The sequence below is a fragment of the Aspergillus undulatus genome (assembly GCF_047715775.1).
Source record: "Aspergillus undulatus strain CBS 261.88 unplaced genomic scaffold BDV17scaffold_20, whole genome shotgun sequence".
Lineage (NCBI taxonomy): Eukaryota > Fungi > Ascomycota > Eurotiomycetes > Eurotiales > Aspergillaceae > Aspergillus > Aspergillus undulatus.
Window position 1 is genome coordinate 230,373 of NW_027396624.1, and position 24,466 is coordinate 254,838.

Consider the following 24,466-nt stretch of genomic DNA (forward strand, 5'->3'; position numbering starts at 1 on the left):
CCGTAAGGTTTCCCCCGCGTTAAATCATAAGCTTGCCCCCCACTTGTCGAAGAGCCAGTTTGTATGGCATTCAGGAACACTTCAAGGTGGGAAAACCAATGGAAGCTAAACAACGGATCCGGGAAGATGCTGCAGAGATGGCAAATAAACACTATGTAATGGCACACAGTATTCCGCCGCAATTGGAAGTTTCCTCTCTTCCGGTTGTGCCGGGTGGTCACTCTCTCAGACGCGCATTAGGGCCTGAGGAAAGCTGCATATAGAAACAATATTGCGTACGGTTTTGGCCCAGATTAGACGAGCTTACTTGGTGAGAAGTAAGAGAATAGGACGCAGCAGTTGGGGAAAGTGAGGGGCATACTATGGCCTAACCTTGCATGTGCATCCAGCCGAAAAAAAAAGCAATTTACATATCGTAGTGGCAGTGCATTCCATCCTTGGCACAAAGGCTAGGTACATATTGGTAAAACCCTCAATGAGCAGCAGCAGCTTGAGGCTGATGCATCGTCTGCAACCCAGTCTTTGCCGGGCCCTCGACACACATCCCCTCGCAGCTGAACCTACTGCCATGAACCGGACAGTCCCAGCTCTTCTCGGTATCATTCCAGCACACAACGCCCTTCATGTGCGGACAAACGGCGCTCATTTTATGCGTATTTCCCCCATCATCCTTATACACCGCAACCGGCTTCAGCCCTTCATGAACCACACCTCCGCTACCGGGGACAATATCCTCGATATCCCCCACATCACTCTGCAGCCACCGCTTGTACTGCGTGTTAATCTGGAGATCATGCCTCAGCATCTCACCGGCTGACTTCCCAATGCTAGCTAGTCGCTTGGGACTATACAGACCCGCCCAGCTATTCTTCTTCCCCTCGATCTCATCCGCAATCAACCGGCCCGCAAGCACACCATGGGTAAGCCCATTCCCACTATCCCCGGTAACAACATACGTATGTTCCATCCCCTGATTCTTCCCAATAAACGCCATAAAGTCAACAGGCTCCATGATCTGCCCGCTCCAGCGGTAATCCACCTTACCGGCGCTCGTAAACCGCTCACGAACCCAATTCTCCAGCTCCTCAAAGCGGCCGGATGTATTCTCCTGCCCGACCTTGTGATCACAACCGCCGATAACAAGGTAATCGTCTTGTTCATCGCACGCCGTGAACCGGATATACTTGTACGGATCCTCTGTATCGTAGATAAGACAGTCCTCGACTGTACCCCTTGGCACGCGAATCGCAATGCAATACGTCCGGTAGTAGCCCATTTCCGCTACGATACTGAGTTTCTGCAGCGGGATGCATGTTGCCTCGACGCAGTCGCCCGCCGTCACGGTGTACCCTCTGTCCGTGGAGACCTCGACGTGCCCAGATTTCTCCTCGATACCCGTTGCACGGGTTTCAGCGTAGCATGCGAAGTTCGGTTGTTCCTTGAGCCAGGCTAGGACGCCAGAGAGATACTTTGTTGGATGGAACGTTGCTTGCGCGTTGAAGATTGCGCCGTCTTGTTGGTCGATTTTCCCGTCCCATCCTTTCACCTTTAGTCCTTCTTTGAAGGATGCATCGACGCCGCTTTCCTTGGCTGTTTTGGCTTCCCATTTTATTCCCGAGATGTCGTCGTCATGCCCCTTTTGGCCGCGCGGGATAGAGCTGAATTTATACCCTGGTAACTGGCGGTATTCACATTCCACTCCTAACTTCCGGGCGATTTCCCCCACGCGATTGATAGCGAACGTGTGACTCTCCGCGGCGGCTCTCGCGCCCGAAGACCCATGTTTCTCCTTGATATGGGTGTACTCGTCGTCCAACGCATTACTCAAATGCCCACTCGTTCTTCCACTCTCACCGGAGAGGACATGTCTCGCCTCAAGCATCGTGACCTTCTTCCCGCGCTCGATGAGTTCGTACGCTGTTTGGATGCCCGCTATACCGGCGCCGACGATCGCGACGTCCGTGGTGATGTTCTGTGACAGGGGAGAGAATGTAGGGTGTTTGGGGTAGGGAAATTGGTGGATCCAGACCGGGTCCGTCTCGCCAGATGTATTGAGGAAGTGCTGGTGGGCGTTTTCCATGTTGATTGTTGCGAGGTTTCGGGTTGCGGTTGTTGTAGCTGTAGCAGTAGAGGTAGATGGGTTGATGAGTTGGCTTGGGGGTCGCAGGCAGTGGATCGCGCGGTTGATCATTCTTGACGATTCTGACTTGGAATGCCGTGATCATTTGAGGTTTATGGCTCTCATGTTAGAGCTTGGCGGTTCATATGGTTGGTGGTGGTGGTCACGTCAGGATGCGGTATGTGGTTGCGATCATCATGACGCGGAACAAATATCGTCTCCTCGCATCACAATATGGGCACAGATTGCTCTCCATCGAACCCAGAGTATAACCCCGACTGTAAGATCTAGAACTCGGCTGGTGCGAATGCTGGAAACGCCGCGCGCCAGATGGGAATGGACCCGTTCTTGGTACTAGGATAGGGTTTCCCGTGGGACTTGGAAGCCTCTTGTGTACAGCAAGGTAAAGCAAGCAAATCGGATTACAACGCCGTGTGTACATACAAATAAGAACAGTTTTATTGATATGCAGAAATTACACCATTTACCATTACCCCATTAGCCAGTTTCCCCTTCGATTCCGCACTCGTCGCCTTTCCCCTGACCGTCTTAATGTAAGGTCGCTTGACTCCTAAGTAACCCCCGGCATCCCCCTCTTAACCCCCGGCTCCCCAAACCCAGGCGCCAAAAGCGGTCTTCTCCCTTCTGCGGGCGTGCGGAAGATAGGAAAGAATCTCACGATCGGATGCTTCCCGAATGCTTCTTCAATAAGGTACACCGTGACGCGCCACCACGCCAGTATAGCCGAGATGATCCAGAAGTACGCAGCGGCTTTCATCCCCATTCGCACGCCGGAGCCGTATGCGAAGAGGCAGATGGATATTGTGCACCCGATCGCGAGGGTCGTTAGGACGCCGCAGAGGACTAGGTCGCGGGCGGAGGAGGCGATTGCCTGCATGCGGATATCGCGGTTAGCAGTGGAATTGAATGGGCGTGTGGGTGAGGGTTGAGAGGGTTGTACTTACGCCAGACCAAGTGAAGAAAGTCAAGACAACCATCCACGACGCCAGCTCGGGGAAGTGCTCATGGATACCATGTGGAGGAAGAGCCCCGGTAGCCTGTTTCACGACAATACAACCCATCAGCATACTGTAGCCCCTTTGGCAAAACCAAACCAATGCAAAAGAGAAATAGAATATACCACAAGCAAATACAACACCCCAATACTCATCCAAAAACTCCCCCAAAGGACATGAATAACCGTCACAAGTGTATCCCTCGCCGCATATCCAAAAAGGCCGGCAATGAACTGTCCCAGCCCGCCCCAGAAGGCAACAAAGGGGAAGAAAATCGTTGGCGACTCTTCATTCCCCCACCACCGTGCGATGTAGCTTGCTGTTATAAAGGTCGACCCGGCGAACCCGGCGAGACCTAGGGCTGCGGGGGCGGCGATGGGCCGGAGGAAGATTGTCACGTTGGGATCACGCTCGAGGGTGCGGGTCACTTTTTCGGGGTTGTCGAATTCGAGAGACATTTTGATCCTTTACTCTTTTTTCCTTCTCTTGTCCGAAGGATGCGGGAGATAGATCTGAGACGGCATCGAGGGCATGGTGTGTCGGGGGCTTCGGGATCTTTAAAGTTCTGGGGAAGTCAGTCCACTCGTCGTGACGTCGATGTATAGCTGTGTCAGTTCATGACTTTCCGCAAACAGGCTTTTATGCGAGGATTGACGATATGACCACAGGTATGGAAGAGTTTTCACTGGCGCAGGGTTTATCAAGTGCTGACTTTCGAGACCGGGGTATTGAGGGTAAAGCTCGGAGTCTTTGAAATAAACTGCGCATTGTTTCGCGAACCACAATCTCTCTCAAGGTGGATTGCCCATCGGCGCAATTCTGAGAGCAAAAGAACAAAGTATGCAAAGCCAGGCATGGTGCAAAAGGCCTCAGTAGGCCGCCTAGTATGACGGTCTGAATGGCGGCTGATATATCCCCGTCAGCGCAAAGTCAATAGGATAGCCCACTATGGTAATAGGAGAAGATAGACCGGCAGAACTTGATACCTCGGGCGAAATCAGAATCAACCAGGCAATTCTCCACGAACTGCCAATGTCCCCATGATTGAATAGTTAGGGCTATTGGCTTGAGCACAGCTGTCGCGCGCAAGCAAGCGATAGCATGCAAATTATTTCGTATTCGTGTTATCTCACCCCGACAAACGGGGAGATAATAAGGTCAAATATAGAAACAATTCTCCCGCGCTAGACCCCTCTGTCGATCATTCTGTTGAGATGAAGGGGGGTCCTAGGTGGTCTTCGTTCCAATGGTGCCAACTGCCAGCGCGGCAGAAAATGCAACAAGCGCAACCCTGCGACTTCCACGAGGAGACCTACAAACGCAAGTTACGTTACTTATCAGCCGACAGGTTCCCCAACTGGGCTGGACACGGCATCTCGCGAAACGAGTTTACCTATACACTCTTGAATAAGTTGAACGAGAAGACTGGCGTGGCCTACATAACCTTGGAAAGGGTGGGAATATCAGGATATCTGAGCTGATATATGTATCTCCATCCGATCTACCTAGAGTCGGCGGCGGCTCACAACACCATATAATCTCAACACCAAATCTCACATCCACCTCGGGCTTCTACAACATCTTCGGCGCCGTGCCCCGACCACACGAAGACAGAAAGTCGCTCTTGCACAGGCATACTTCACGGACGCTGGGCTCGGCTACTGGTTTTCGGCTGCAATATGGCTCCTGGGACGAAGTTCACGTGGGGAGTTAATCTCCTCGCGGGGAATGATGCGAGCGAGGCTGTGGTGCAGGTTAGGCAGATTGAGAGGGGTTTTGACGTATGTATCGATTATAGAGACGTTTGATCCGGATGCCGTGAGGTGCGTTAGGCCGCTCTAGTATGGGTCCCTCATTGATTGCAGACGCGATTGGGAGTACAGGTGACGCTGTAAGTCTTCGAAATTTCGTCTTCGTCAGTCTTTATCTTTTGCTTATTTCGCATTTCCTTTCTCTCCTAGTGTGAAACTCCTCAAACGCATGCTAAGCAATAGCTTCCAGTTCGGCACCGAGGTCGAAACAAACATCACCACCCTCGATACCTACCAAATCTGGGAATATTATCGGCCGACTCGCTTCGTCATAATCTATTAAAATCTTGGACAGATAGGTGAGTAGTACCTAGTCTATATCCTGGCCTGACAACTCACATAATTATGCCGATACTAATCCCCCCCAGGGCTAGAAAACAACCGTCCAACACTACCCCTCCAGCTTCTTGGAATATCCAGCTAGAAGTACGGAGAAAGGGCTCGATATAAGGTACTCGAAGTTCATTCTATCCTCTCGACAGATGGGCTCACCTGGGGCGGGCAATTGTGAAAGACGCAAATCGGTGAACCCGAGGGGCGGGAAACATTTCAGAGTCTTGGCTCTCGGGGATTTCTCCATCTTGAAGCTGGTTCTGTTTGTTGTAGTCTATTTTCGAAGGCGGGGTGTTGGTGTTACTGATTGTACCACATGTGGTATATGGTGCTAGACAGCTGTGATGCCTACGTATTTGCACAGTTAATTGGTGCTGCTTTAATGATAATGCGCCTTGAAAGTAGCAATTTGCGAGACCTGAATCATTGAAGACTATTAGGAGACGGCGTTTAGAACATCAAATCCCGTACATAAGTCTGTGTGCTATAGTGCAGATAATAAACCAGTGGTTCTCGAACACAACTCCGCCGTCTCGTGCGCATTCATAAAGCAATCACGACCCCGGGGCCTTCGCACTGGTAGTATCATTCCCGGATGCTCCGCGCTGTAAACTCTTCGCCAACTCCGTATCCATGACGCTCTCTGTAGGTTTCCCTTGACCGTTCTGTTTCTGAGCGTTGGCTCGTTGACTCGTCGCCAGCGGGTCTTCTGTGGTGTTGCGGAGGTGGTGGATCTGCTCCTGGATGCGTTCGCTGGGATCGGGTTTAGGAGGTGCCATTTTCTTTGCGTGGCTCTGATTTGCGGCCGCAGTACTAGTAAATGTATCGATCGATGTTTGCTTATTTAGAGTGAGCGAAAGTTTTTTGACGAAGCTGATCTGGCGTAGATAGGATCTGAAAGATAACTGAGGTCTAAATTGGCGTTGATGTGTGAGGCCATCGTGACGTCTACCTATATAGTACGGTTCGCTTCCGGCATGGCGGCCTTGGGATTTCTCGGTTTGCTACATTGTTTGCTTCCAAAATGTTCAATAAAGAGCCTGCTGCGCAGTAGAAAGTCTGCGAGGCCTCGTGGTAGTATCTATGAGTTAACAAGACCATGGTCTATTCGGTACGGGGTGTTAGACCTAAAATATTTAGATACATAAAACTAACTTTTCCGCCAATCAGTCCACCACAGCGCATATTCTATTTAATCAGATAAATCAAAGATTATCAAAGTCTGCCTGCGCCGCATCATAAAGATCCGCATCGTCATCGTCCCCAGGATGCCCTTTCACCTTGCCGCCGTCCGTGAACGAAAACGAGTCCGGGAAAAGGTTGCCCTCGTCGTCCATCGTGTTCTCAAAGACTTCCTGGGGGTGCGAGTTTGAAAACAGTTGCTCGTCTTCGGGGTTCCGCCAGGCGGGGTTTGATTGACTGCTGAGACTCTCCATGTCTGCTGCGACGAGGGCGTCGAAGTCTTTGTATTGGGATGGGAAGTTTGTGTTTTGCATTGCTGATGGGAGTTTTCTTTTCTATTTCATGTGAATTTCAGATGTAGTGTGGTGCTGACAGTGCTACAGACGGAACTGATGGCCGTTATTTATAGGTTTGTAGATGTTTTAGACGTTGAATTGGGCCTGATAGTGGCGGCTGATTCAAGCTTGATGTCAATTGTAGTCGGTGGAGTTCTTCGCCTCAGTAACACTATCAACGCACCAGTGGCACCGTCATCCTGTCATACTGCGATAACCTAGTAGGATGATGCACATATCGATCAGGCTTTCGCTCCCGGGTGGATATACATCTCCGCTTGTAGGTCTATGAGAAATACGCTTCGGCACTCCGCGCTACCGTCAGATCAGAGATGTCATCCGGCAGTGGCGAGGTCATTTATTTCTAGGCTACAGAATAATGATAGGCCCGACTCATAATATATAGCTTGCGACACGGGATTTGAGTGGATGATGCACCACGACACGAAAGCACGCTACCGATCCCTCGTCAGCCCTAATTATGTACTCCGTCCCATCCAAGTGGCGCGCCTCACTACGGAGTCGGCGCATCAAAGATATCAGAGTCATCATCCAGGCCGGAGTACCTCCTGTCCCCACCACTAAGTACAGGTTCCAGGACACGCATCAAGTTCCCATCCGAGGTCATGCTTTGTCTCTTTTCGCTCCGTCGTTCTGGTGCTGTATAGCTGGAGTCTGATCTGACAGGTGTAACGTCTGGCTGCCGCTGTCGTTGGTAGATAGCTGCATTGTTGGCTGTGCTTCCGGCGCCATATGCAGCCTGGAAGGCTATAGATGGGTTCAATTGTTGACGTGGACTTTGAGGGGGGAGGTGAGGGTAGGCGGGATGGTGAGGTTTGTCGCTGGACATGCTTGGAGGTGCGTTAAGTCGATTCCCGTGTTTGTCGTTGTATATATGGAGGAGGTTTACTTTCCTGCGTGAAGGGTTAGCCGAACGCTAGGTTCTCATCTTGCTGCGGTGATCGCTCTGCATATTGGCCTGGGTCGGTTGAGTTGGTGGCGGCTGATCGAACCATGACGATGTCGCTTGCTCAACCCTAACCATGGTACGAGGATGGCGGTGACATGTCTCGGTCCAGCTCTCTGGCTAGGGGATAATTCTAAGATACAGTATGCAAAAGCATGGCCAAGTTTCGTTAACCCGCATCAGCCCAACATCTCTCTGCCTTCTCCGCTTTCTCTATGCCAGCTCCGGTGCGCGAGACGCCACCACGAGAAAGAATAAAGAAATGCCATAACAACTGTGTATGGTACATAGCTCTGGGCCGCCGTCCTAAACACCTTCACGCCCCTCTAGCCCCCAAGCCTGCATGACAGCACGACTATCCTCATCCTCATCGCCCTCCGACTCCAAGTCCGATGGGGTTGAATGGCCCATCATTCTATCCTCTTCACTAAAGGACTGCGGATAAATCTCTAGATCTTCTGCTTTCCCATTTTCTAATATCAATGGCGGCGACGCATGCTTCCAGCCTTCTGGGTCCAGGGTCTCTTTTCTCAATCTTTTTGTCGGGTTGGCTCGGGATCTGTGGCGCTGGTAGGTCTCTGGGGCTGGGAGATTGCGGTGGTCGGGCATATTGGATTTTCTCAGCTCGGGGCAGTGAATGCAGAGTGCTCGCTTTTCAGTTCATGTGAGATAGGAAATAAATGTTTAAGTGACTGCATTCAGCTTCACATCGGCTGTGACATGTATCACTCTCTTCCCAGTCCTTCACGCTGGTCAGTTCCGCGGCAATTGACTGAATCCTGATGTCAGTGTTTGGTGGCTTGCCACTGCAATACCCTCCGTCTCTTGAGAGATAAACCGTTCCGTTAAATCCTATCTTAAGTCACAGAGAGCAATGCGATTGAACTTCTTCAGGATCATCTGATATTCAACTACTTCTTGTCTGACTGGGTAAGGCAGTACAACCCGCTACTTGCCCCAGCTACATGCATCCAAGATAGAACGACGAAACTTCCTAGATGCATCAACCCTCTATCTACATTGGTGGACTGCAAAGCCTCATTCCTCGTCCACCTCTTTCTCCCGCTCTCTTATATCAGGATCCACAGCCACCCCACCAACCGTAGCAGCGGCATGCACATCAAGATCCGGCAACGCTTCTTGATCCCCTGATTCGGTTGAGGCCTGCGAACGTACGGCCTGACTCGGAATCATGGGATCCTCCTGTTGTTCCTCCCACTCTTGAATTGGACGCCGCTGCGTGGTGCTGGGCATAATATTGTATCCGTTGTTTGCTTGCCTCATTCTTAGGTCAGAGTGGTGGTTCTTTCAGTGGACAGGGAGAGTATGTGTGAAGATACATATTTGGAACCAAACGGAGAGGATGTTGTTGGGCGGTTCGAGATGGATTTGGCGCTTGGTCGTAGCAAATATATTCCTCACAGTGAAAAAGCATATCTGGACACCCTCTGACCCTCGAGTTTATATTCTCCATTGCCGAGATGGAGACAATCCTGACGTCAGGATTAGAGGATGAGAGGTGGCTGATCCTACCTTATCGGTCCATGGTATAGAATGGAAGCACTATTCATGGCCTGAGGAAATACTTGAAACATTTACTCGGTGCTAGCGGGTAAATGCACGCTATATGCTACAGAACGAATGCGCCATCTGACAAGTAGACCAAACTCAAGACTAGCGATGGCTTTTGGATCTTGTCCAAGGTCAAGTGCGTCCGTGGCCAGTCACGATGTATGAGGTGCATTAAGAACGTTCCAAAACGCCGTTGTAGTGAGTCTCGACGAACCTGACACGGCAGACGGGCGTATGTATGCAGCCATAAAGTCGTGGGAGCAGCAGTTGGCGGAGGTCGGCCAAGGCCGATCGAAGAGTCTTTTCTGGTCTACTGCACTGTGAAATGGATTGGTCTCCGCCTTGTCGTCAGCCTCTCATCTGTTACTTCCACCATCCCACTGGACATATTTCAGGATGCCTCGAATCAGCCAAAGCCCCGACAACAGGCATGCCACCAAGAACGCCACGGAGCTCCTGCCAACTCCCTGTGATGACCCCTTTCGATGCATGGTTCTGCATGGAAAGCCAGTTACGAACGGACTATGCGCTGTGTGCCTGGAGATAATGTGGCCTTCCTAAGTTTAGCTGGAGGAAGACTCAAAAAATAAGCAATTCGCATCGGTATTCGCACAAGGCTTCGCCTCCCGCATAGCCTTATCCGGCCCGGGCTACACCTGGCGGGGGTAGGCGATGTAAACTGCCCCTGCAGCTACACTCGTTTAGTGTAAGAGCAGGGAAGGCTTGCAGTGTGTTTTCTATCCGAGGATTTCAATTTTAATTTTATCTTTGGTCATAGATAAAGTGTGGCATGCGTGAATGTAAATGCATGATACGCTAAGATTCAAGGTACCTGAGATACGTGAACAGAACAATGCACTTATTCCTCTACGGAGCAGCACAGCAGAAGACAGGAACATAGGACACATTGTATAAGGAAAGTGATAGAAGACCTATTTGCCTAGAGTATCTACTGAGATTGCAGCCTCCTTGACCTCACCCAAAAGTCTGCAATGTACCCAGTAATGTCTATATATCCCTTTCAAACAATCGCAAAAAAAAAAAACTCTCTTCTCCAGCGACAGCCTTGCCATGGTAAACCCAGCACTCCCCGCAAGAAGCACAACGCCGTAAAAAAATCTGCAGATCGCGAAACGCGTCATGGTCATGGTCAACCAGCGTACCCTCCATCGGATTGCTGACCAGCGCCGCAACAGACATGACCGCAAACTCCATCCCCAACCTCAGCTCAACCTCACGAACATCTGAGATCTGCGCAATTATGACAGGCAGTAATGACACAAAGGCCCCAGACCCGGACCCGTACAGCGCCGCAAATACAATCAGCGGCGCACTTTGCTTCGCCGGGGTCCAGAGCGCTAGGTCATTGATTCTTGAGAACAGACACGTCACGATCTGCGTGTTGTAGCGTTGTAGCGTCCGACCTTGTCGTCTATCCAGCCTGGCAGGACTCGGCCGAAATAGGGTTGCTGCGTTGAGGATGGGAATGAGGTATTCGGTCAATCACTCGGACATGCCGTTTGCCGTGGCTTGATACTAAATATAGTTGATAGGTAAGAACTTTCCCAGATAGAAGAGGAATGATCCCACCATCGCCGACAGATATGTTCGTTCCTTGAACGGCGCAAATACTGCACCAGTTTCAGCCCCTTGGGGCTGGGGGGTAATCTCAAAGAGAGTCAAATTGCCGGATATCAACATTCCGAGAATCATGATCGTGGCAGTCCGAATCGCCCATCGAAACTCGACCTCCCGGTTCAGATGGTCCAGCATGATGGGGAAGAAGACGCCGCCAAGGCTCGAGCCGCCGGCGACGATGCCAATTGCAAAGGCGCGTTTAATCAGGTATTCACGCCGTTTGTTCTGGGTGAGAAGAGGCAGCTTGTTCCGATGGCGGAGCAGATACCTGGCGCAAGGAGGATCTGGTAGTATTCTTTGCAGATGGAGATCATCATGAGCCCAAAGACGTGGAAAAAGGTGCCGGCTAGGATGAGGTAGCGGGGGCCGTAGGTGTCATTGATACGCCAGACGATCGGGCCCTGTTTGCGCTCGCAGTGTTGGGTTGGTTCATATTAGAGATGGGGATGGAAAGGGTGCGTACACCAGCGAACATGATGAAGAGCCCGAGCGAGGCAATCCAAGAGATTGTACTAGACGAGTAAGACCGCAACTGGTGGGCGTGGTAATAGTCTTGGAAGATGCCAATGCCTGATCCTGTTATTTTGACTCTTCCCTATCCACATAAGCGTGCCTGAACTCACAGCTAAGCTAACCAAAGCTATAGAAGACGCAGCTAAAGGCTCCTGCCGTCACCGTCCAGGCTCTGAGCCCTCCGTCGGGGTACTGGTTCGGGTGCCATGGGCTGGCAGCTGGAGACGCCTTCTCGGGTAACTGCTGGCGCGGCTGATCAGTCACTGTGACTGAAGAGCTGGATTCGACGTTTTGCTGTCTCATATTTGCAGGTTGCGGAGTGGAGTACTTGGGGAAATGTCTCTCCCGGTGCATTTGTGATGGAATATGTATCGAGGACATGAGTCGGACAAAGACCGTCGGCTGTCGGTATCGCATAATCTCGCATAATGCCTGTCCGGCCTTGGCTGTTGAAATGTCAATTTTACGGCAATCTCTATTTATTCTAACGCATAAAAACTCAAGGAGGCCTGTCTTTGTCTATATCTTGGTACAAGGAGGGACTGCTTCTTTCATCACGCAGCGTTCGATCGACAATCATATAGCGTTCATATAGATGGCCTGTGTCTTGGTCTAGGCACGATGCCTACATATAAAGTTAGGGCGCGTTTTAGTTAGGAATAGCCCTAGCCCCAAGCAAGACCGTGTTGTTCCCAATAGCCGAGGTCCCATCCTTTGAAATGCAAGCGAAGTCTCGGCCTGAGATCATCCTTGATCTCCTCGAATTGTGCGCCTGCATCACCTCCATACAGCCGCATCAACAAAGTTGCAGCTGCCTCGCTTTTCGATTCCACGTCCCCGTCCGGAAACTCATAACGGGCGTGGATCCGTCTCACGGAGAAGACTCCAGATCCATGGTTCGCCATGTGTTCCATCGTAGACCGAAGCAGGAGGCCCTGGTGGGGATCTTTAGAGTTGGTGTGGAGCTAACACTGGCAAGAGCGCTGTTGAAGAGCTTTACAGATTCATTGTCCGGGGCGCCCTGGGTGAATACAATTTGGGAGCCTGGGGCACGGTTTGTCACGCGGTGTATTTCTGCTAGGGCTTTCGGTGTGTCTGCGATTGAGTCGAGCTGCCAGGGCACGAAGGTGATGGGGAAGGATTCGGATGGAAAGGGGAGTGTTTCGAGGGGACCTTTGTACAGATCGATGTTGTCGGCTTTAGATGAGTTTTCTAGTGTTCATCGTGTTAGCTATACATCAAGTAATCAAGGACGCGCCCAGGCATATACAGTACTGACCATCCTTTGTAGATCCAAAATACAGAACCTTGCCCTGCTCTCTGAGCTCAGAAAGAATTCGGACTCACCAGGCGATCCGTGACACCGCCTGAAACACTAGCAATGGGTGCTACATCCTTCTCTGCAGGATTAGGCAGCGGGTATGGTCCCAGAAATGGCTCGCCATCCACTTCCCTTCTGGTAATGAAGAAATGGTCGCGCTCCGGCGTCTTATGCTTTTCGTCCTCCGGGACAAAATCATAGAACGTCTCTGCCTCAACCCTGAAGCCCGCCTGTTGAAGGATTCGCCGCCACCTATTCTACTCGGCCTCCGAGTAGAAACTCTCATTTGTATACGTGTCCATAAACGGTTTCCCCTGGTACCGTTCACAGTCGCAAGTGGGATCGTACGCCCCATTCCCCGTACCCAAGGCCGTACTCGAAGTGACGCCAAAAACAACGATCCCACCAGGCTTCACCCACTCCGCGGACTTGAAGCAAAGGCTGTAAAGCTCGCCAGGTGTGAGCTGGTACAGCGAGAGGATGGGAAACACGGCGTCGAACCTCCGCCCCTCCGGTGGGGTAAACGTGCGCATATCTGCCTTTTCAAAGTTCCCCGATGGGACTTGTCGCGACGCGATCTTGACCATCTCGCCTGAGGCGTCGATGCCGTGGACGTTGTGTCCTGCAGCTGCGAGCATGCATGATGTGGGGTTTCCGCAGCCGACGTCTAGGACGTCGCTGTTTAGTGGGAGTTGCTCGATTGCCGTGCGGATGGTTGAGCGGAGGTATGGGCTTGATGAGAAGGCTGTCTGGTAGCGTTCGCCGAGGTAGTCGAAGAGGGTTTCTGCTGAGGAGGCCATGGTGGGTGGATAAGGGTTGCAATATAGTGACTCGAGTGTATCGAGAAATAGGCTGGCAATAGTAATGGCCAGCAAAATCCTCGCAGCCTTTCTGCAGGCGAAGACTTTAGCCAGGCCTTTATATACTCCGTAGACTTACAGCCCCCTCTGATCGAGGCTCATCAACCGATGACCTCAAGAGTCAACCCCTGATTCCCACAATCCGTGACACCAGGCAAGGGGCCCATAGCCCAAAGAACGAGGTGCGTCATTGAGCAAAATATAGAACTAAGTTTGATGTAATGCACGCAGGAACAATAGCGTAGATCTGGTGCAGATGTGACGCCTACTATCGCCAACGCGGCGCAAGGGATAAGCCCCCAACACACAGGAGCGCAGCAGCATTGAAATATAGAGTAAGCGAGCTTGACAGGGTCTGACGAACATGTCATCACTACCCGTAGCGGTAGTGGAGCTATTGTCTAATCTGCATTCGGATCCGTCAAGTATATCGCAGATGATCGACGCCTTTTCAAGGTACTATACAACACATCCTATACCTGGTATTTTTTTCTTTTTTTTTTTTTTTTTTTTTTTTTTTTTTTTTTTTTTTTTTTTTTTTTTTTTTTTTTTTTTTTTTTTTTTTTTTTAAGACGGCAGCCCCAGTTAGGACTCTAGCATAATCATAGGAGACTTGCCAAGCGTTTGGGCATGGACGTACACACGTGCATGTTGTGTTGCACAGCACCACTGCAAATTCTGAGATCCCCAGCCCGGCCGAGCCTGGGACTTCCCCGGAATGCTTACCCAGGTCAGGTCGGGTTTTGGCTATTGGAGCCAGCAAAGCATTATCTTTTCTGCCGAGGCTAGTCTGATCGTGGAGGTTGCTTGTCTTCGACGAACACTGCGCTGCATGTATGCCCGCGGGACCAAGTTGAATCCTGGCCGTTGCATTTCTGCGGACCGTCGAGCTCAGATTTTCGGATGGAACCTGCTCTGGTCCTTTGACAGTTGCAGCGGTGATGCCATGATTACATGAACGTTGCCTATTGCGCGCGTGGCTGCCTTCATGCGGTGGAATAAAGGCAATCAGCTTGCAATGATGTGATTTCAAAGAACAGAAAAGATACTTTGGGAAATTCTCCTCGTTGCTGGTGTAAAGCGGACCGGTCAATTACCATACTTTGGATTCATGAAAAGATGGAACCAGCGGTTGAATTCTCGTTCGACGGCGATTTAAATCTCAATCTACTGCGCTGCGTTCTATATAAGTACCTCACAGTCTAGTAAATATACCTAAAATGCGGATTCTCCCGGTCTGTAACATCCTCAAACGCATGCGTATAACCGACATCAGGGACAACCTCCCCAGCCCTCACCCTATTGTCGCGCTTCCGATTATGCGCCGCATACCACAACCTGAGCGCCAGGAGAACAATAACAATGACCCCGAAACAACCCAGCAGAATCGAGAAAGCAAGATAGTACCGCGGTGCATCCTTATCCCTGAAAACCTGCGGCCCAATCGAGTTCCCCGCTGCCCAGCAGACGAAGTTCGAAGCGATGATTACCGATTTCTTCGTTTGGCCTGCTACATTCCGTGACAATAGGGCGAGAGAGAGGGAAGTTAATGTAAAGAAGGAGTAGAAGGCCCAATAGGCGATTAAAAGCCCAATGCGTCGAGACGGGGCAAACGGAATCCCGATTAGGACGGATGTGCAGATAACCGAGGGGACGAGGGAGGCAAGCATGATGTAGATCGTCTGCTGGTATTTGCGGTCCAGGTAGGCGGACACTAAGAGGGCAATTGTGGTTACGGCGCCGTTGACCATTGTCAGCAGTTGGGTTTCTCGCGTGCTGTACCCGAACGAGTTTATGATTATGTTTGCGTATGCGCCGACGCCGCCGGCGGGGATTGTTGTGCAGATTTGGATTATAGCGAAGGCGTAGACTGGTATTTCCCTTAGCAGATTGCTACACACAGGTGTATTAGGTGGAGGGGAGCATACGCTGAGGATCAGTAAAAGCATCCCAGACCTGCTCCAATCTAAACGTTCGATTCTGCAACCCCGTCTGGTTCTGTCGTACTCGCTCGATCATCAATCGTTTGTCCGCTTCTGACCAGCATTTCGCTCTCATGGGTGAGTCGGGCATCCAGATTGCCACGAAGACTCCCCAGATTATCGTCAACAAGCCATAGCTCATGAACAGAGCTTGCCAGGAACTGAGCCGCGAGGTCGCTGGGATAAATGAGAAGCCGTAGGCCAGAAGACCACCGATGATGTTTTGCAAACCGTTCATCATGATCCTGGTTCATTAGCTACATGCGGATGTATGAGTCGTCAATCAAGTGCTTACCAAATGTTGATGACGCTCGATTGCTCCTCGCGGCGGTACCATGTCGCAGATAGGAGCACGAAGGTTGGCTGGCAGACCGTCTCGAAGACACCCATGAATGTGCGAAGGATGACAAGACCCGTGAAGTTATGAGCGGCAGCGATCAGTGTGATGCAAATACCCCATAGGAATATGTTCAGCGATAGCCACTTGGCGATGGGAACACGCTGGAGGATCCAGTTTTCCTAGCCTTCATTAGCACGCATATTGGACTCTTCTCGGGGGAGAGGAGGGGGGGTGACGTACCGGAAACTCGACGACCAGAATGGCAAGATATACAACAGTCGTAAGCCATTGATACTGTCACATGTCAGTTCCAGCCGTCTATACTACCGGACGCACAGGCTTACCTGGTTCCCCTGCAAGTTTGTATCCTCGATAATGCCCATGACAGAAGCAAATGAAAGAGCGCCCTTGTCCAGTGTCTGAATGAGATAAGTGACCATCATCACGACCAGTACACGCTTATCGATCATCCGCTTCAATCGCTTGCTAGTCTCCTCGTCGACCTCAATGGCGGTATCTGTAGCATACTGCGCAACCTCTCTGTCTACCAAATCGTGATTGGTGTGGTTCTTCTGGGGTGTCTCGTCGTGGAAGGCGGCGGCTTCGTCAATTGCTGCCTCGTCTGGACGGGCCATCGTGGATAATTTTCCCAGGTCAACGGGAGATAAAAATCGAAAAGGAGGGCGCCTTGTCTCTTCCACAGAGCAGTCAATGGAGGTGCGAGAAAAGTAAAGCCTGGGACAGCATACTGTCCGCAACCCCGGGGTGGGCCGACATTTTGAACATCACCACTCCCCATGGGGTTTCTCCACAATGACAGCCATACACTCGAAAGTGGTCAGACAACATAACTCAACATCCACCCAGAAGTTGGAGAACAAGCCCGGGTTGCCCTGATTTTTACAAAGATCAACACCCCCCAGACGCGCCGCCCCAAAGCAGGAAGTCTGCCGACAACCCCAACTTCGGGCCTCGGGGTATTGACAACCGACATCCCCTCATGCCATTCATTAACCCGCATGATCTCTTACGTCGACACCAGCAACGAATGTAACAGGTACCTCAAGCTCGGATGATGTTTGCACCACCTTTTGCGAGTCATACCCCCGAAGCGGGATCGATAAGCCTCCTCTACGCTCCGATCCTGGTCGATGATGCGGATTTTGAAGGCGTGCGTATTGCCGTCGGAGACTTGTCCGAGGATTTTGCTAGAGTGTCCGGAATTTCCCCTCCGAGTGTTGTATCTGCGTCAGCTGAGATTCGTAAGAGGTCGACTGCTATTATTGTGGGTAGTCTGGCGAAGTCGTCTCTTGTACGTTCTTTGGTCGGGCAGGGTAAACTTGACACATCCAGCATAGAGGGGAAATGGGAGTCCTACACCACAACGATCGTCAAAGATCCTGTTCCGTGGGTTGAGAAGGCATTGGTCATTGCGGGGAGTGATAAACGAGGTACAATCTATGGCGTGTATACTCTATCAGATCAAATCGGTGTCTCCCCGTGAGTTACATTCCTCTCTGCATTATATACTCGGCAGCTAATCAGGATAGATGGTACTGGTGGGCCGATGCTCCTGTTAAGCAATCCAGCAATATCTATGCACTCGATACGACAACAAAAGACGGACCTCCCAGCGTCAAATACAGAGGGATCTTCATCAACGACGAAGCACCAGCGCTAACGGGCTGGCTCCATGAAAAGATTGGACCAAAATTTAACGTCGACTTCTATAAACGCATTTTCGAACTCCTGCTTCGGCTGAAGGTGAGCATAAATATACCTACCTACACCTCTTTTAGACTTACAGTTTACTGAATGTTGCAGGCAAACTTCCTCTGGCCGGCAATGTGGTTCGGCTACCCACACCCAGGAAGCAGTTTCTTCATGGATGACCCCATAAACCAAGAGACAGCCGATAGATACGGCATTGTGATGTCGACCTCGCACCACGAGCCTATGCAACGCGCCATGAACGAATGGTTCGATCGGCCCTATTACGAGGTCGATGGGACGTGGTCCTGGTTGAAGAACAGGGACAAGATTACAAAGTACTTCCAGGAAGGGGCACACCGGGCTAAGCCCTTTGAAAGCTATATTACCATGGGGATGCGTGGTGACGGGGACCGGCCGATGGATGTGGATGACCCCGCTGCGGTTGTTAGGGAGGTGCTGTCCACGCAGCGGGCGGCCATTAGGGATGCCTATGCGGAGGAGGAAGCTGTTCCTCGTAGGTTGTTCTTGTCCTGAGCTCAAGCAAGAACATACTAACGAGTATAGAACTCATGGCGCTCTATAAAGAGGTGCAAGAGTACTACGAGGACGGTCTCGAGATACCGGAAGACATCACCCTTCTCTTCGCAGATGATAACTTCGGCACTATTCGCAGACTGCCCAGTGGCAACGAGACAAGGAGGCGCGGGAGGGCAGGGGTAGGTGAACATTCATCCTATCATAAAGCATTTACTGAAACTCTAGATCTACTACCACCTCGAATATGTCGGCGAGCCTCGGAGCTACAAGTGGCTGAACAGCAACTCCTGTGCAAAGGTATGGCAGCAGCTCGAGCATGCCTATCATCGAGGAGCAGACCAGGTCTGGGTTTTCAATGTCGGGGATCTCAAACCGCTTGAGATCCCTCTCACCTTTGTCCTGACCCTGGCCTGGAACATCAATGCCCTAAGTATGGATCAACTGCCGTCCTTCTTCCATACCTTCTTCGACCGAACTCTCGGCCTAGGAGAGACCAAAACAAAGCAATGTTCCGAGTTACTACTCAAATACGACCGCCTAATCGCCCTCCGAAAACACGAACATATCGAAGCGAATACATTCTCCCTACTCTATTACGCTGAAGCCTCAAACATCCTAACACAATGGAAATCCCTCTTCGAACACGCCACAGAACTCCAGAGACAGATCCCACCCGACACTAACCCCTCCTACTTCCAACTAATCCTGCATCCCATAAAAGCAAGCTACATCTACAGCGCTCTGCGCATAACCCAAGCAAAGAACCAACTATACGGCTCCCAACGGCGCAACACGACAAACACAACCGCCCACGAAGTCCTCCAACTCTTCGACGAGGATTTCGCCCTAAGCGAAGAATACCACTCCCTCCTCGGCGGGAAATGGAACCATATCATGCGCCAGCCGCACTACGGGTATACCGAGACGTGGCATGCGCCGTCGCGGGATCTGATAAGCGGATTATCATTCGTGCAGGTGCGTCAGAATTCGAATCCAATTGTCGGATACATTGGGGTTGCGGTTGAGGGGCATCCTGGGGTCCGTCCGGGCCTGACGAACGAGGAGTCTGATCGGACGCATCCGAGTCGGAGGGATCTTGTGCCGGGGGTTACGCTGCCGCCGCTGGAGAGGTTTGGGTCGCAGACGCGGTCGTTTGAGATTTTTTGTCGAGGGGGTAGGGATGGTTCTTGGTGGGTGGAGTCTCCTTATGCGTGGCTGACGGTCTCCCCGTCGAGTGGGACGATCGAGGCAAAGGGCGGGGATAAGACCGTAAGAGTATCAGCAGATTGGGAGCATATCCCCGATGGCTTTGACAACGAAGTTCTCCTCAACCTAACTTCATCCCTCGGTGACTTCGAACAGATCCATGTCCCTTTGCGGAACCGCGTTCCTCCAGCTGGAAGCGAGGGTTTCGTCGAAGCAGACGGGCACGTCTCGATAGATGCTACATCCGTCCGGGGACGACTAGGGGATGCATATCGCATCCTACCGTACCTTGGCCGCGTCCCGACTGGTGCTGTTGCGTTGGAGCTGGACACGCCAGCTGAGCATTCGGCTTTCCTCCAGTACCCGTTCATCACATTCACTTCTACGTCTTCGGCATTTCTACTTCTCGAGTTTACGCTCGCTCTCGATACGGATGCTACCAGGAGGATAACATACAATGTTCAACTCGACAGTGGTCCCGTGACAACCCATCGTCTCGTCCCGTCCCCTTCCAGTCCTGGTAGGCTTCCAGAGGGGTGGAAGGAGTCGGTTATGGATTGTGTTTGGAAAAGGCGGCATCATGTTGACCTCAGTACGACCGGACAACATTGTCTGAAGATTCGCCTTGGTGGTCAGAATTGTGTTCTTGAGAAGATTGTAATTGATCTTGGGGGCGTTAGGGAGAGTTACTTGGGGCCGCCGGAGAGCTTTTACTATGAGGGGACACCATATCAATAATTCTGATAGATTGACGGTGGCTCTTCGGTTCAGGCTAGTATAATAGGTATTTATCTGTGGTTCCTGCTTTCTGAGTGTCGAGGGTTAGTACTTGAAGAGTATATCCGATACTCCTCCACTTTGTCTCGTCCAAAGTCCGGGGATATCACATACGCACCTATCGAATATGGGTATTGCCAGTTGAGAAACTACGGCCTAACGCACGCGTGACTGGCGATACTATATGAGAGACATTGGCCTCCCCTAGGTGAGCCGATAGAAAGTGCATAAATATCCGTTTGAGTTCTGGACAAGTCCGCTCTTCTCCACTCGCTCCTTGGTCCTGCCTCTTCTTCTCCTCCTGTTCCCCCATGCTGCTGAGTCGTCAAAACCTAAATCACGTTGTCCCATGAATCTGTCAGCGATTGGGACCAAAGCGGACGGACTTGTACAGTAAGGGCCGTTGTTCGGAGTTCTCCAAATCACCGTCGTTCGCTCATGAAGGTTACTACCAATGACAGGACGGCTTTCCTGCTGCTCAGACCATGGATAGCCTAATGATTGAATAAAAGTCAAGGTGGGATCGAAACCTCCTTCTGGTCCTGCCTTAGGTACGCTGGACAATACCCTGGCCCCGCTCCCCCACGCCAAGAAGCCCTAATTACCCGACCACGGGCATCAAGCATCTACCCCCGTCGAGAAAAGGTAAACTCATTTAGCTGACGAGTGCTTATCCCTCACACCTTACAGCTGGCTGTTTAGTATAGCTCAAGAGGTGCAAGGAACCGACTAACGGGTAGTTTAGTTCAATCACGAGCGCTTTCATTCACCGGTCTTATAAGTCATCTTAATTCAGAAATGAAAACTTTTTGCCCTCCTGGCCAGACGTGAAGGCCTGGGTTCCCTACATATAGACTAGACTAGCGCTGGACGTATACCATGTTGACCCTTGCCTACACCTCATCTCCCTACCTCTCAATTGCCCCAGAAAACCAGGTCGACGAGGTAGAATGCCCCTACCAGTCGTCTGCCCAGGATTCACTTATAGGATTCGGCTTTAAGGTTGCCTCCCAGTCGGCGATAGAGCCAGCTTTTGGCGTCGTCTTGGGAGTCCAGGAGTCTGCAGTTTCGTCGCTACCCCCAGCTACTGGCACTGATGCATTTGATACACGGACTTTTTCTTCCTCGAAAGGATAGAGGCTCTCGGATAGAGGCTCTCGGTGAAATAACCCCGGCTAGGGCTGCCTGACCTGGCGGCGGTGGGTTTGCTTGTGCGAGGACGCAGATTGTACCCGTGATTTATTGTCGGCCGCTGGGCCCTGTCCTGATCTTCGAGTCGGCGCGGGGATAACGAATAGCCACCCGCGATCAGCTGCGATCCTGGGGCCTCGTCATTGGCGCTGGAAGTCTCTTTGACTTGGTTAATGCTTCGATATGTGACGGGGAATTCGCCGCTCGGGGATACAATTCCGGCGTTGCGGAGTTGTGTATTGGGGGGGTTACATAACGGCCCTCGTCGACTCTTTGCACCGAGGGGCCTTCCTCATCGTGCTTTCGACTTTCTCTTCTGCGGACTGGCCAGGAAGGGGGCGTACAGCCACTCTTGCCGTTACTGGTTTGCAAACTGGCGATCTCATCATTCCCAGTTTCGCTCTGCGTTCTACTAATTGGAGGTAGCACTGCTAGAGGCCCAGGGACGTTCCTAACGGCCATATGGCGCATGGCAGAGATTTTGCTTTCGTAGGTCAGCACCATGATCTTCCAAAGGAAGATATCAAAGTCCTGGCTTGTGCCGAACCTCTAACAGGATTCATCCCGCTCGAATAACTTTTCGTCTTCCTCAAATCGCACCTCGATCCTTGTTTTGAGATACTCAGACAACCATATGTCCTCTCAAATATGTGGGAAGTTCTCACGGGCCAGGTTGATCATTTCTAGGACATCGACGTGCTTGACGAAGGTTTGCATGTATCCCTGCGCTAGCTCGGCCAGTTCAGGTAGACCATATGTCATTGCGGCCCGGTAGGCCAGCATACTTCGAGTGAATTCCAGTTTCCCCCTGGTCGTATCTGAGTTTGCGTCGAGAGGGAATGGCTTCTGGGTCTCGTAGTTGCCCGTGTACAGATAGTGCATGAACGTATGCCCAATGTCTTCATCAACATCTCCGAGTCTGACGATCAGGCTCCCGTTGGGTTGTGGACTATACAGGAGGAAGGGATACTGATCAGCAATGTCTGCGGGAATCGTATAGTGAACCCCGTTGGCGCCGATGCAGACTGTAACTGCTGTGTCACGGTATTGACTGTTCGTGCAAACAGAATGTCATGGTAAGTCCATCATATGCTATTTCCTTTCGAGTTGGAATTTGGAAGAGCGACATACCTGACATCAGGCTGAGCATATTCGGTGGCAGCTCGGTCCTCATGCGGCCTACCTGGTTTCTCTGCATCTGATGGGTTCTTGGAAGCTCCGCAGGCGCTCTTCAGAGAAGAGAGAGCGGCCTCCTCTCGGGGCTGATCTTTGGGGGTCGGCAACGGTCCCATCGCGGCGTGTTTCAGAGAAGGCACTCGACTTACGTTTTCCTTCATTTTCTTGTCTTTCCTCTTCATATCGCCAATGGGCCGTGAATGACAACGAAATTGGATTTGACGCTGAAAGCAGATTTTTCCTAGAGTGGATAGACTATTAGAATGACGAGAGGAGATTGTTGTAGTTGTAAGAAACGTCTGCACAGAGACCTCGCCTTAACCCTATGAGATTAGTGGCTCAACCAGGGCGGGAGTTTGTCCAGTCCAAGCGAGCGCCGTTGGTGAAAGTCAAATGTATGGAAAGCAGTTAATTTCCGTTAGATTAACTTGCTCCCATGATAGAATCTAACCCGAGCCATTCGGATGCCAATGGCTCTGGTCCTGAGAGTTCAGGTTCCCATCCCCTTCTGAGTCAGCAGCCCAAGTCTGGCTAGAACGGCTCATTGAGCCACAACCACCGGTACAGATTTTCTCGCTGCTATGATGACCTAGTTATAGAGCTGAACAGTAAATTCCTCCTAGACGGTTCGCGAGCGACTGCGAGCGTGATACTTTAGGGAATGCTCATAGCTGAGTGGCACCTTCTACTCGACTGGGCCTGGGCGGAGAAATCGGGAAATCGCAGGGGGAAACCTGAATAGAATGGGAAAGAGCAGCCATCATTCTCGATCGCCTCAACGGGTCTCGTGGTTGGTCGCTCTTTTAGTATAACTCTATTGAGTGAATGATGAACTCGTCGATGTTGAGGCTTAGACCGAAGGAGAGGTTGCGACTGCACGTTTGACTGAGCTAGTTTCACGAACAACAAATGGGTCGCAGCATAAGGAATTATGCGTAAATCGGACTATCTCGTGACGTTCTTCCTGCTTGGAATTCGGGGCGAGCCTGGTTGCTTTCAAGGTTTCCAGTACGGCAGGCTATCTTGCTTGTCTGCCCATCAGAGCGGATACCTGCAGATAAACACTCTTTTGCCATGATAAGCTGAAAACTGTGTGAATAGGGCTATGGGGCCTGATTTTCCGCCATATGAGAAGTTGAGCGGAGAATGGAGAGGAGCATGGTGCAGCTTCTGGTAGCAGCATGGACCTGTCCCAGGGTAAGAACTCAGAAGAAAGCTGCAATCTGCACGAATCCTGCAGCGCACCTTATGTCACGCCACACAAATTCAACAGAGGCAGTTAATTTCGAAGCCTCGAATATGCCCTTAGATCCATCTAAGAGAACAAGGACACTGTCGAGACCACGACGAACATTCGGAGAACCCTCACGAGACACGGAGAGTTCGCATGATCTGGGCCCGTTTCCTGCTACTCCAACGCCATCGGAGCCGTCGGATCACCCAGGCTGACTTCTTCAGCTCCATCTCCACTTCCATTCAGGCGTCCATTTGCTGCCCTGTAGGGCTGAGGTTTGCCACCTCGTGATCCTGATGGGCCGTTTGCCGCATCGAGAAAGTGGCTCTTTCTGAAAGCCGTGAGCTAAATCTCCTGGATGGTTGAACAGCCGGAGGTGCCGTGGCATTGCATGAAGGTAGTTGCAGAGGATGTATCAGATGTCTGTCAGTCCATTCATCTTCTCCATACTGGACGTAAGCAAGCGGATGTCTTCGCCGCGAGCGTACTCAGTTCGTAAGGAGCTCTAGGAAACGAATCTCGTAAGCCTTGACAAATCCAAGCAGATATCGCTCAAATGACACGATAGCCGCCACTACATTGGGGCTGAAAAGCCAAGCAATGTATCTTCCTTAGTGTGCTGGGGCGGAATGAATCGCATGTG

General features: G+C 51.3%; 9 protein-coding genes across 9 annotated transcripts; 1 reads left to right on the forward strand and 8 right to left on the reverse strand.

The window, feature by feature from the left end:
• Positions 1-471: 471 nt before the first annotated feature.
• BDV17DRAFT_298212 (FAD-dependent oxidoreductase) lies at positions 472-2,191 on the reverse strand (the record flags this gene model as incomplete). The annotated part of the gene is made up of 1 exon (XM_073763643.1): positions 472-2,191. One exon carries the CDS (start codon positions 2,189-2,191, stop codon positions 473-475), a length of 1,719 nt encoding a protein of 572 aa, XP_073616254.1.
• A 499-nt stretch (positions 2,192-2,690) lies between these two features.
• On the reverse strand, positions 2,691-3,593 carry BDV17DRAFT_290729 (GPR1/FUN34/yaaH family-domain-containing protein; the record flags this gene model as incomplete). Its single annotated transcript, XM_073761977.1, has 3 exons — positions 2,691-3,011; positions 3,085-3,177; positions 3,261-3,593. The coding sequence occupies 3 exons, from the start codon at positions 3,591-3,593 to the stop codon at positions 2,691-2,693; spliced, it is 747 nt and encodes a 248-aa protein (XP_073616255.1).
• Positions 3,594-6,440: 2,847 nt separating this feature from the next.
• Positions 6,441-6,987, reverse strand: BDV17DRAFT_261781 (uncharacterized protein). The gene has a single exon (XM_073757690.1). The coding sequence runs from the start codon at positions 6,773-6,775 to the stop codon at positions 6,485-6,487; it is 291 nt and encodes a 96-aa protein (XP_073616256.1). The 5' UTR covers positions 6,776-6,987; the 3' UTR covers positions 6,441-6,484.
• A 3,297-nt stretch (positions 6,988-10,284) lies between these two features.
• BDV17DRAFT_281405 (uncharacterized protein) lies at positions 10,285-11,789 on the reverse strand (the record flags this gene model as incomplete). Its single annotated transcript, XM_073760019.1, has 7 exons — positions 10,285-10,322; positions 10,382-10,730; positions 10,760-10,804; positions 10,926-11,084; positions 11,189-11,374; positions 11,437-11,543; positions 11,609-11,789. The coding sequence occupies 7 exons, from the start codon at positions 11,787-11,789 to the stop codon at positions 10,285-10,287; spliced, it is 1,065 nt and encodes a 354-aa protein (XP_073616257.1).
• A 362-nt stretch (positions 11,790-12,151) lies between these two features.
• Positions 12,152-13,607, reverse strand: BDV17DRAFT_290734 (S-adenosyl-L-methionine-dependent methyltransferase; the record flags this gene model as incomplete). Its single annotated transcript, XM_073761978.1, has 5 exons — positions 12,152-12,421; positions 12,487-12,698; positions 12,766-12,799; positions 12,834-13,026; positions 13,102-13,607. The coding sequence occupies 5 exons, from the start codon at positions 13,605-13,607 to the stop codon at positions 12,152-12,154; spliced, it is 1,215 nt and encodes a 404-aa protein (XP_073616258.1).
• A 1,262-nt stretch (positions 13,608-14,869) lies between these two features.
• Positions 14,870-16,624, reverse strand: BDV17DRAFT_298214 (major facilitator superfamily domain-containing protein; the record flags this gene model as incomplete). The annotated part of the gene is made up of 5 exons (XM_073763644.1): positions 14,870-15,537; positions 15,596-15,894; positions 15,945-16,168; positions 16,230-16,283; positions 16,334-16,624. The coding sequence occupies 5 exons, from the start codon at positions 16,622-16,624 to the stop codon at positions 14,870-14,872; spliced, it is 1,536 nt and encodes a 511-aa protein (XP_073616259.1).
• A 421-nt stretch (positions 16,625-17,045) lies between these two features.
• Positions 17,046-20,218, forward strand: BDV17DRAFT_298217 (uncharacterized protein). The gene is made up of 5 exons (XM_073763645.1): positions 17,046-17,489; positions 17,540-17,753; positions 17,814-18,216; positions 18,267-18,418; positions 18,465-20,218. Exons 1-5 carry the CDS (start codon positions 17,062-17,064, stop codon positions 20,181-20,183), a joined length of 2,916 nt encoding a protein of 971 aa, XP_073616260.1. The 5' UTR covers positions 17,046-17,061; the 3' UTR covers positions 20,184-20,218.
• A 1,226-nt stretch (positions 20,219-21,444) lies between these two features.
• BDV17DRAFT_74818 (uncharacterized protein) lies at positions 21,445-22,109 on the reverse strand. The gene has a single exon (XM_073765079.1). It carries the CDS (start codon positions 21,915-21,917, stop codon positions 21,531-21,533), a length of 387 nt encoding a protein of 128 aa, XP_073616261.1. The 5' UTR covers positions 21,918-22,109; the 3' UTR covers positions 21,445-21,530.
• Positions 21,943-23,253, reverse strand: BDV17DRAFT_74774 (uncharacterized protein). Its single transcript, XM_073765077.1, has 2 exons — positions 22,545-23,253; positions 21,943-22,464 (listed from the first exon to the last, which is right to left on the reverse strand). The coding sequence occupies exons 1-2, from the start codon at positions 22,769-22,771 to the stop codon at positions 22,056-22,058; spliced, it is 636 nt and encodes a 211-aa protein (XP_073616262.1). The 5' UTR covers positions 22,772-23,253; the 3' UTR covers positions 21,943-22,055.
• Positions 23,254-24,466: the final 1,213 nt, after the last annotated feature.

Coding starts and splice junctions, on each gene's coding strand:
- BDV17DRAFT_74818 (XM_073765079.1), bottom strand. CDS start 21,917: ATGGTGCTGACCTACGAAAGCAAAATCTCTGCCATGCGCCATATGGCC.
- BDV17DRAFT_261781 (XM_073757690.1), bottom strand. CDS start 6,775: ATGCAAAACACAAACTTCCCATCCCAATACAAAGACTTCGACGCCCTC.
- BDV17DRAFT_74774 (XM_073765077.1), bottom strand. CDS start 22,771: ATGAAGAGGAAAGACAAGAAAATGAAGGAAAACGTAAGTCGAGTGCCT. Junction 22,465..22,544: donor TATGCTCAGCCTGATGTCAG/GTATGTCGCTCT, acceptor TTGCACGAACAG/TCAATACCGTGACACAGCAG.
- BDV17DRAFT_298217 (XM_073763645.1), top strand. CDS start 17,062: ATGATGTTTGCACCACCTTTTGCGAGTCATACCCCCGAAGCGGGATCG. Junction 17,754..17,813: donor AACTCCTGCTTCGGCTGAAG/GTGAGCATAAAT, acceptor TGAATGTTGCAG/GCAAACTTCCTCTGGCCGGC. Junction 18,419..18,464: donor GGAGGCGCGGGAGGGCAGGG/GTAGGTGAACAT, acceptor CTGAAACTCTAG/ATCTACTACCACCTCGAATA.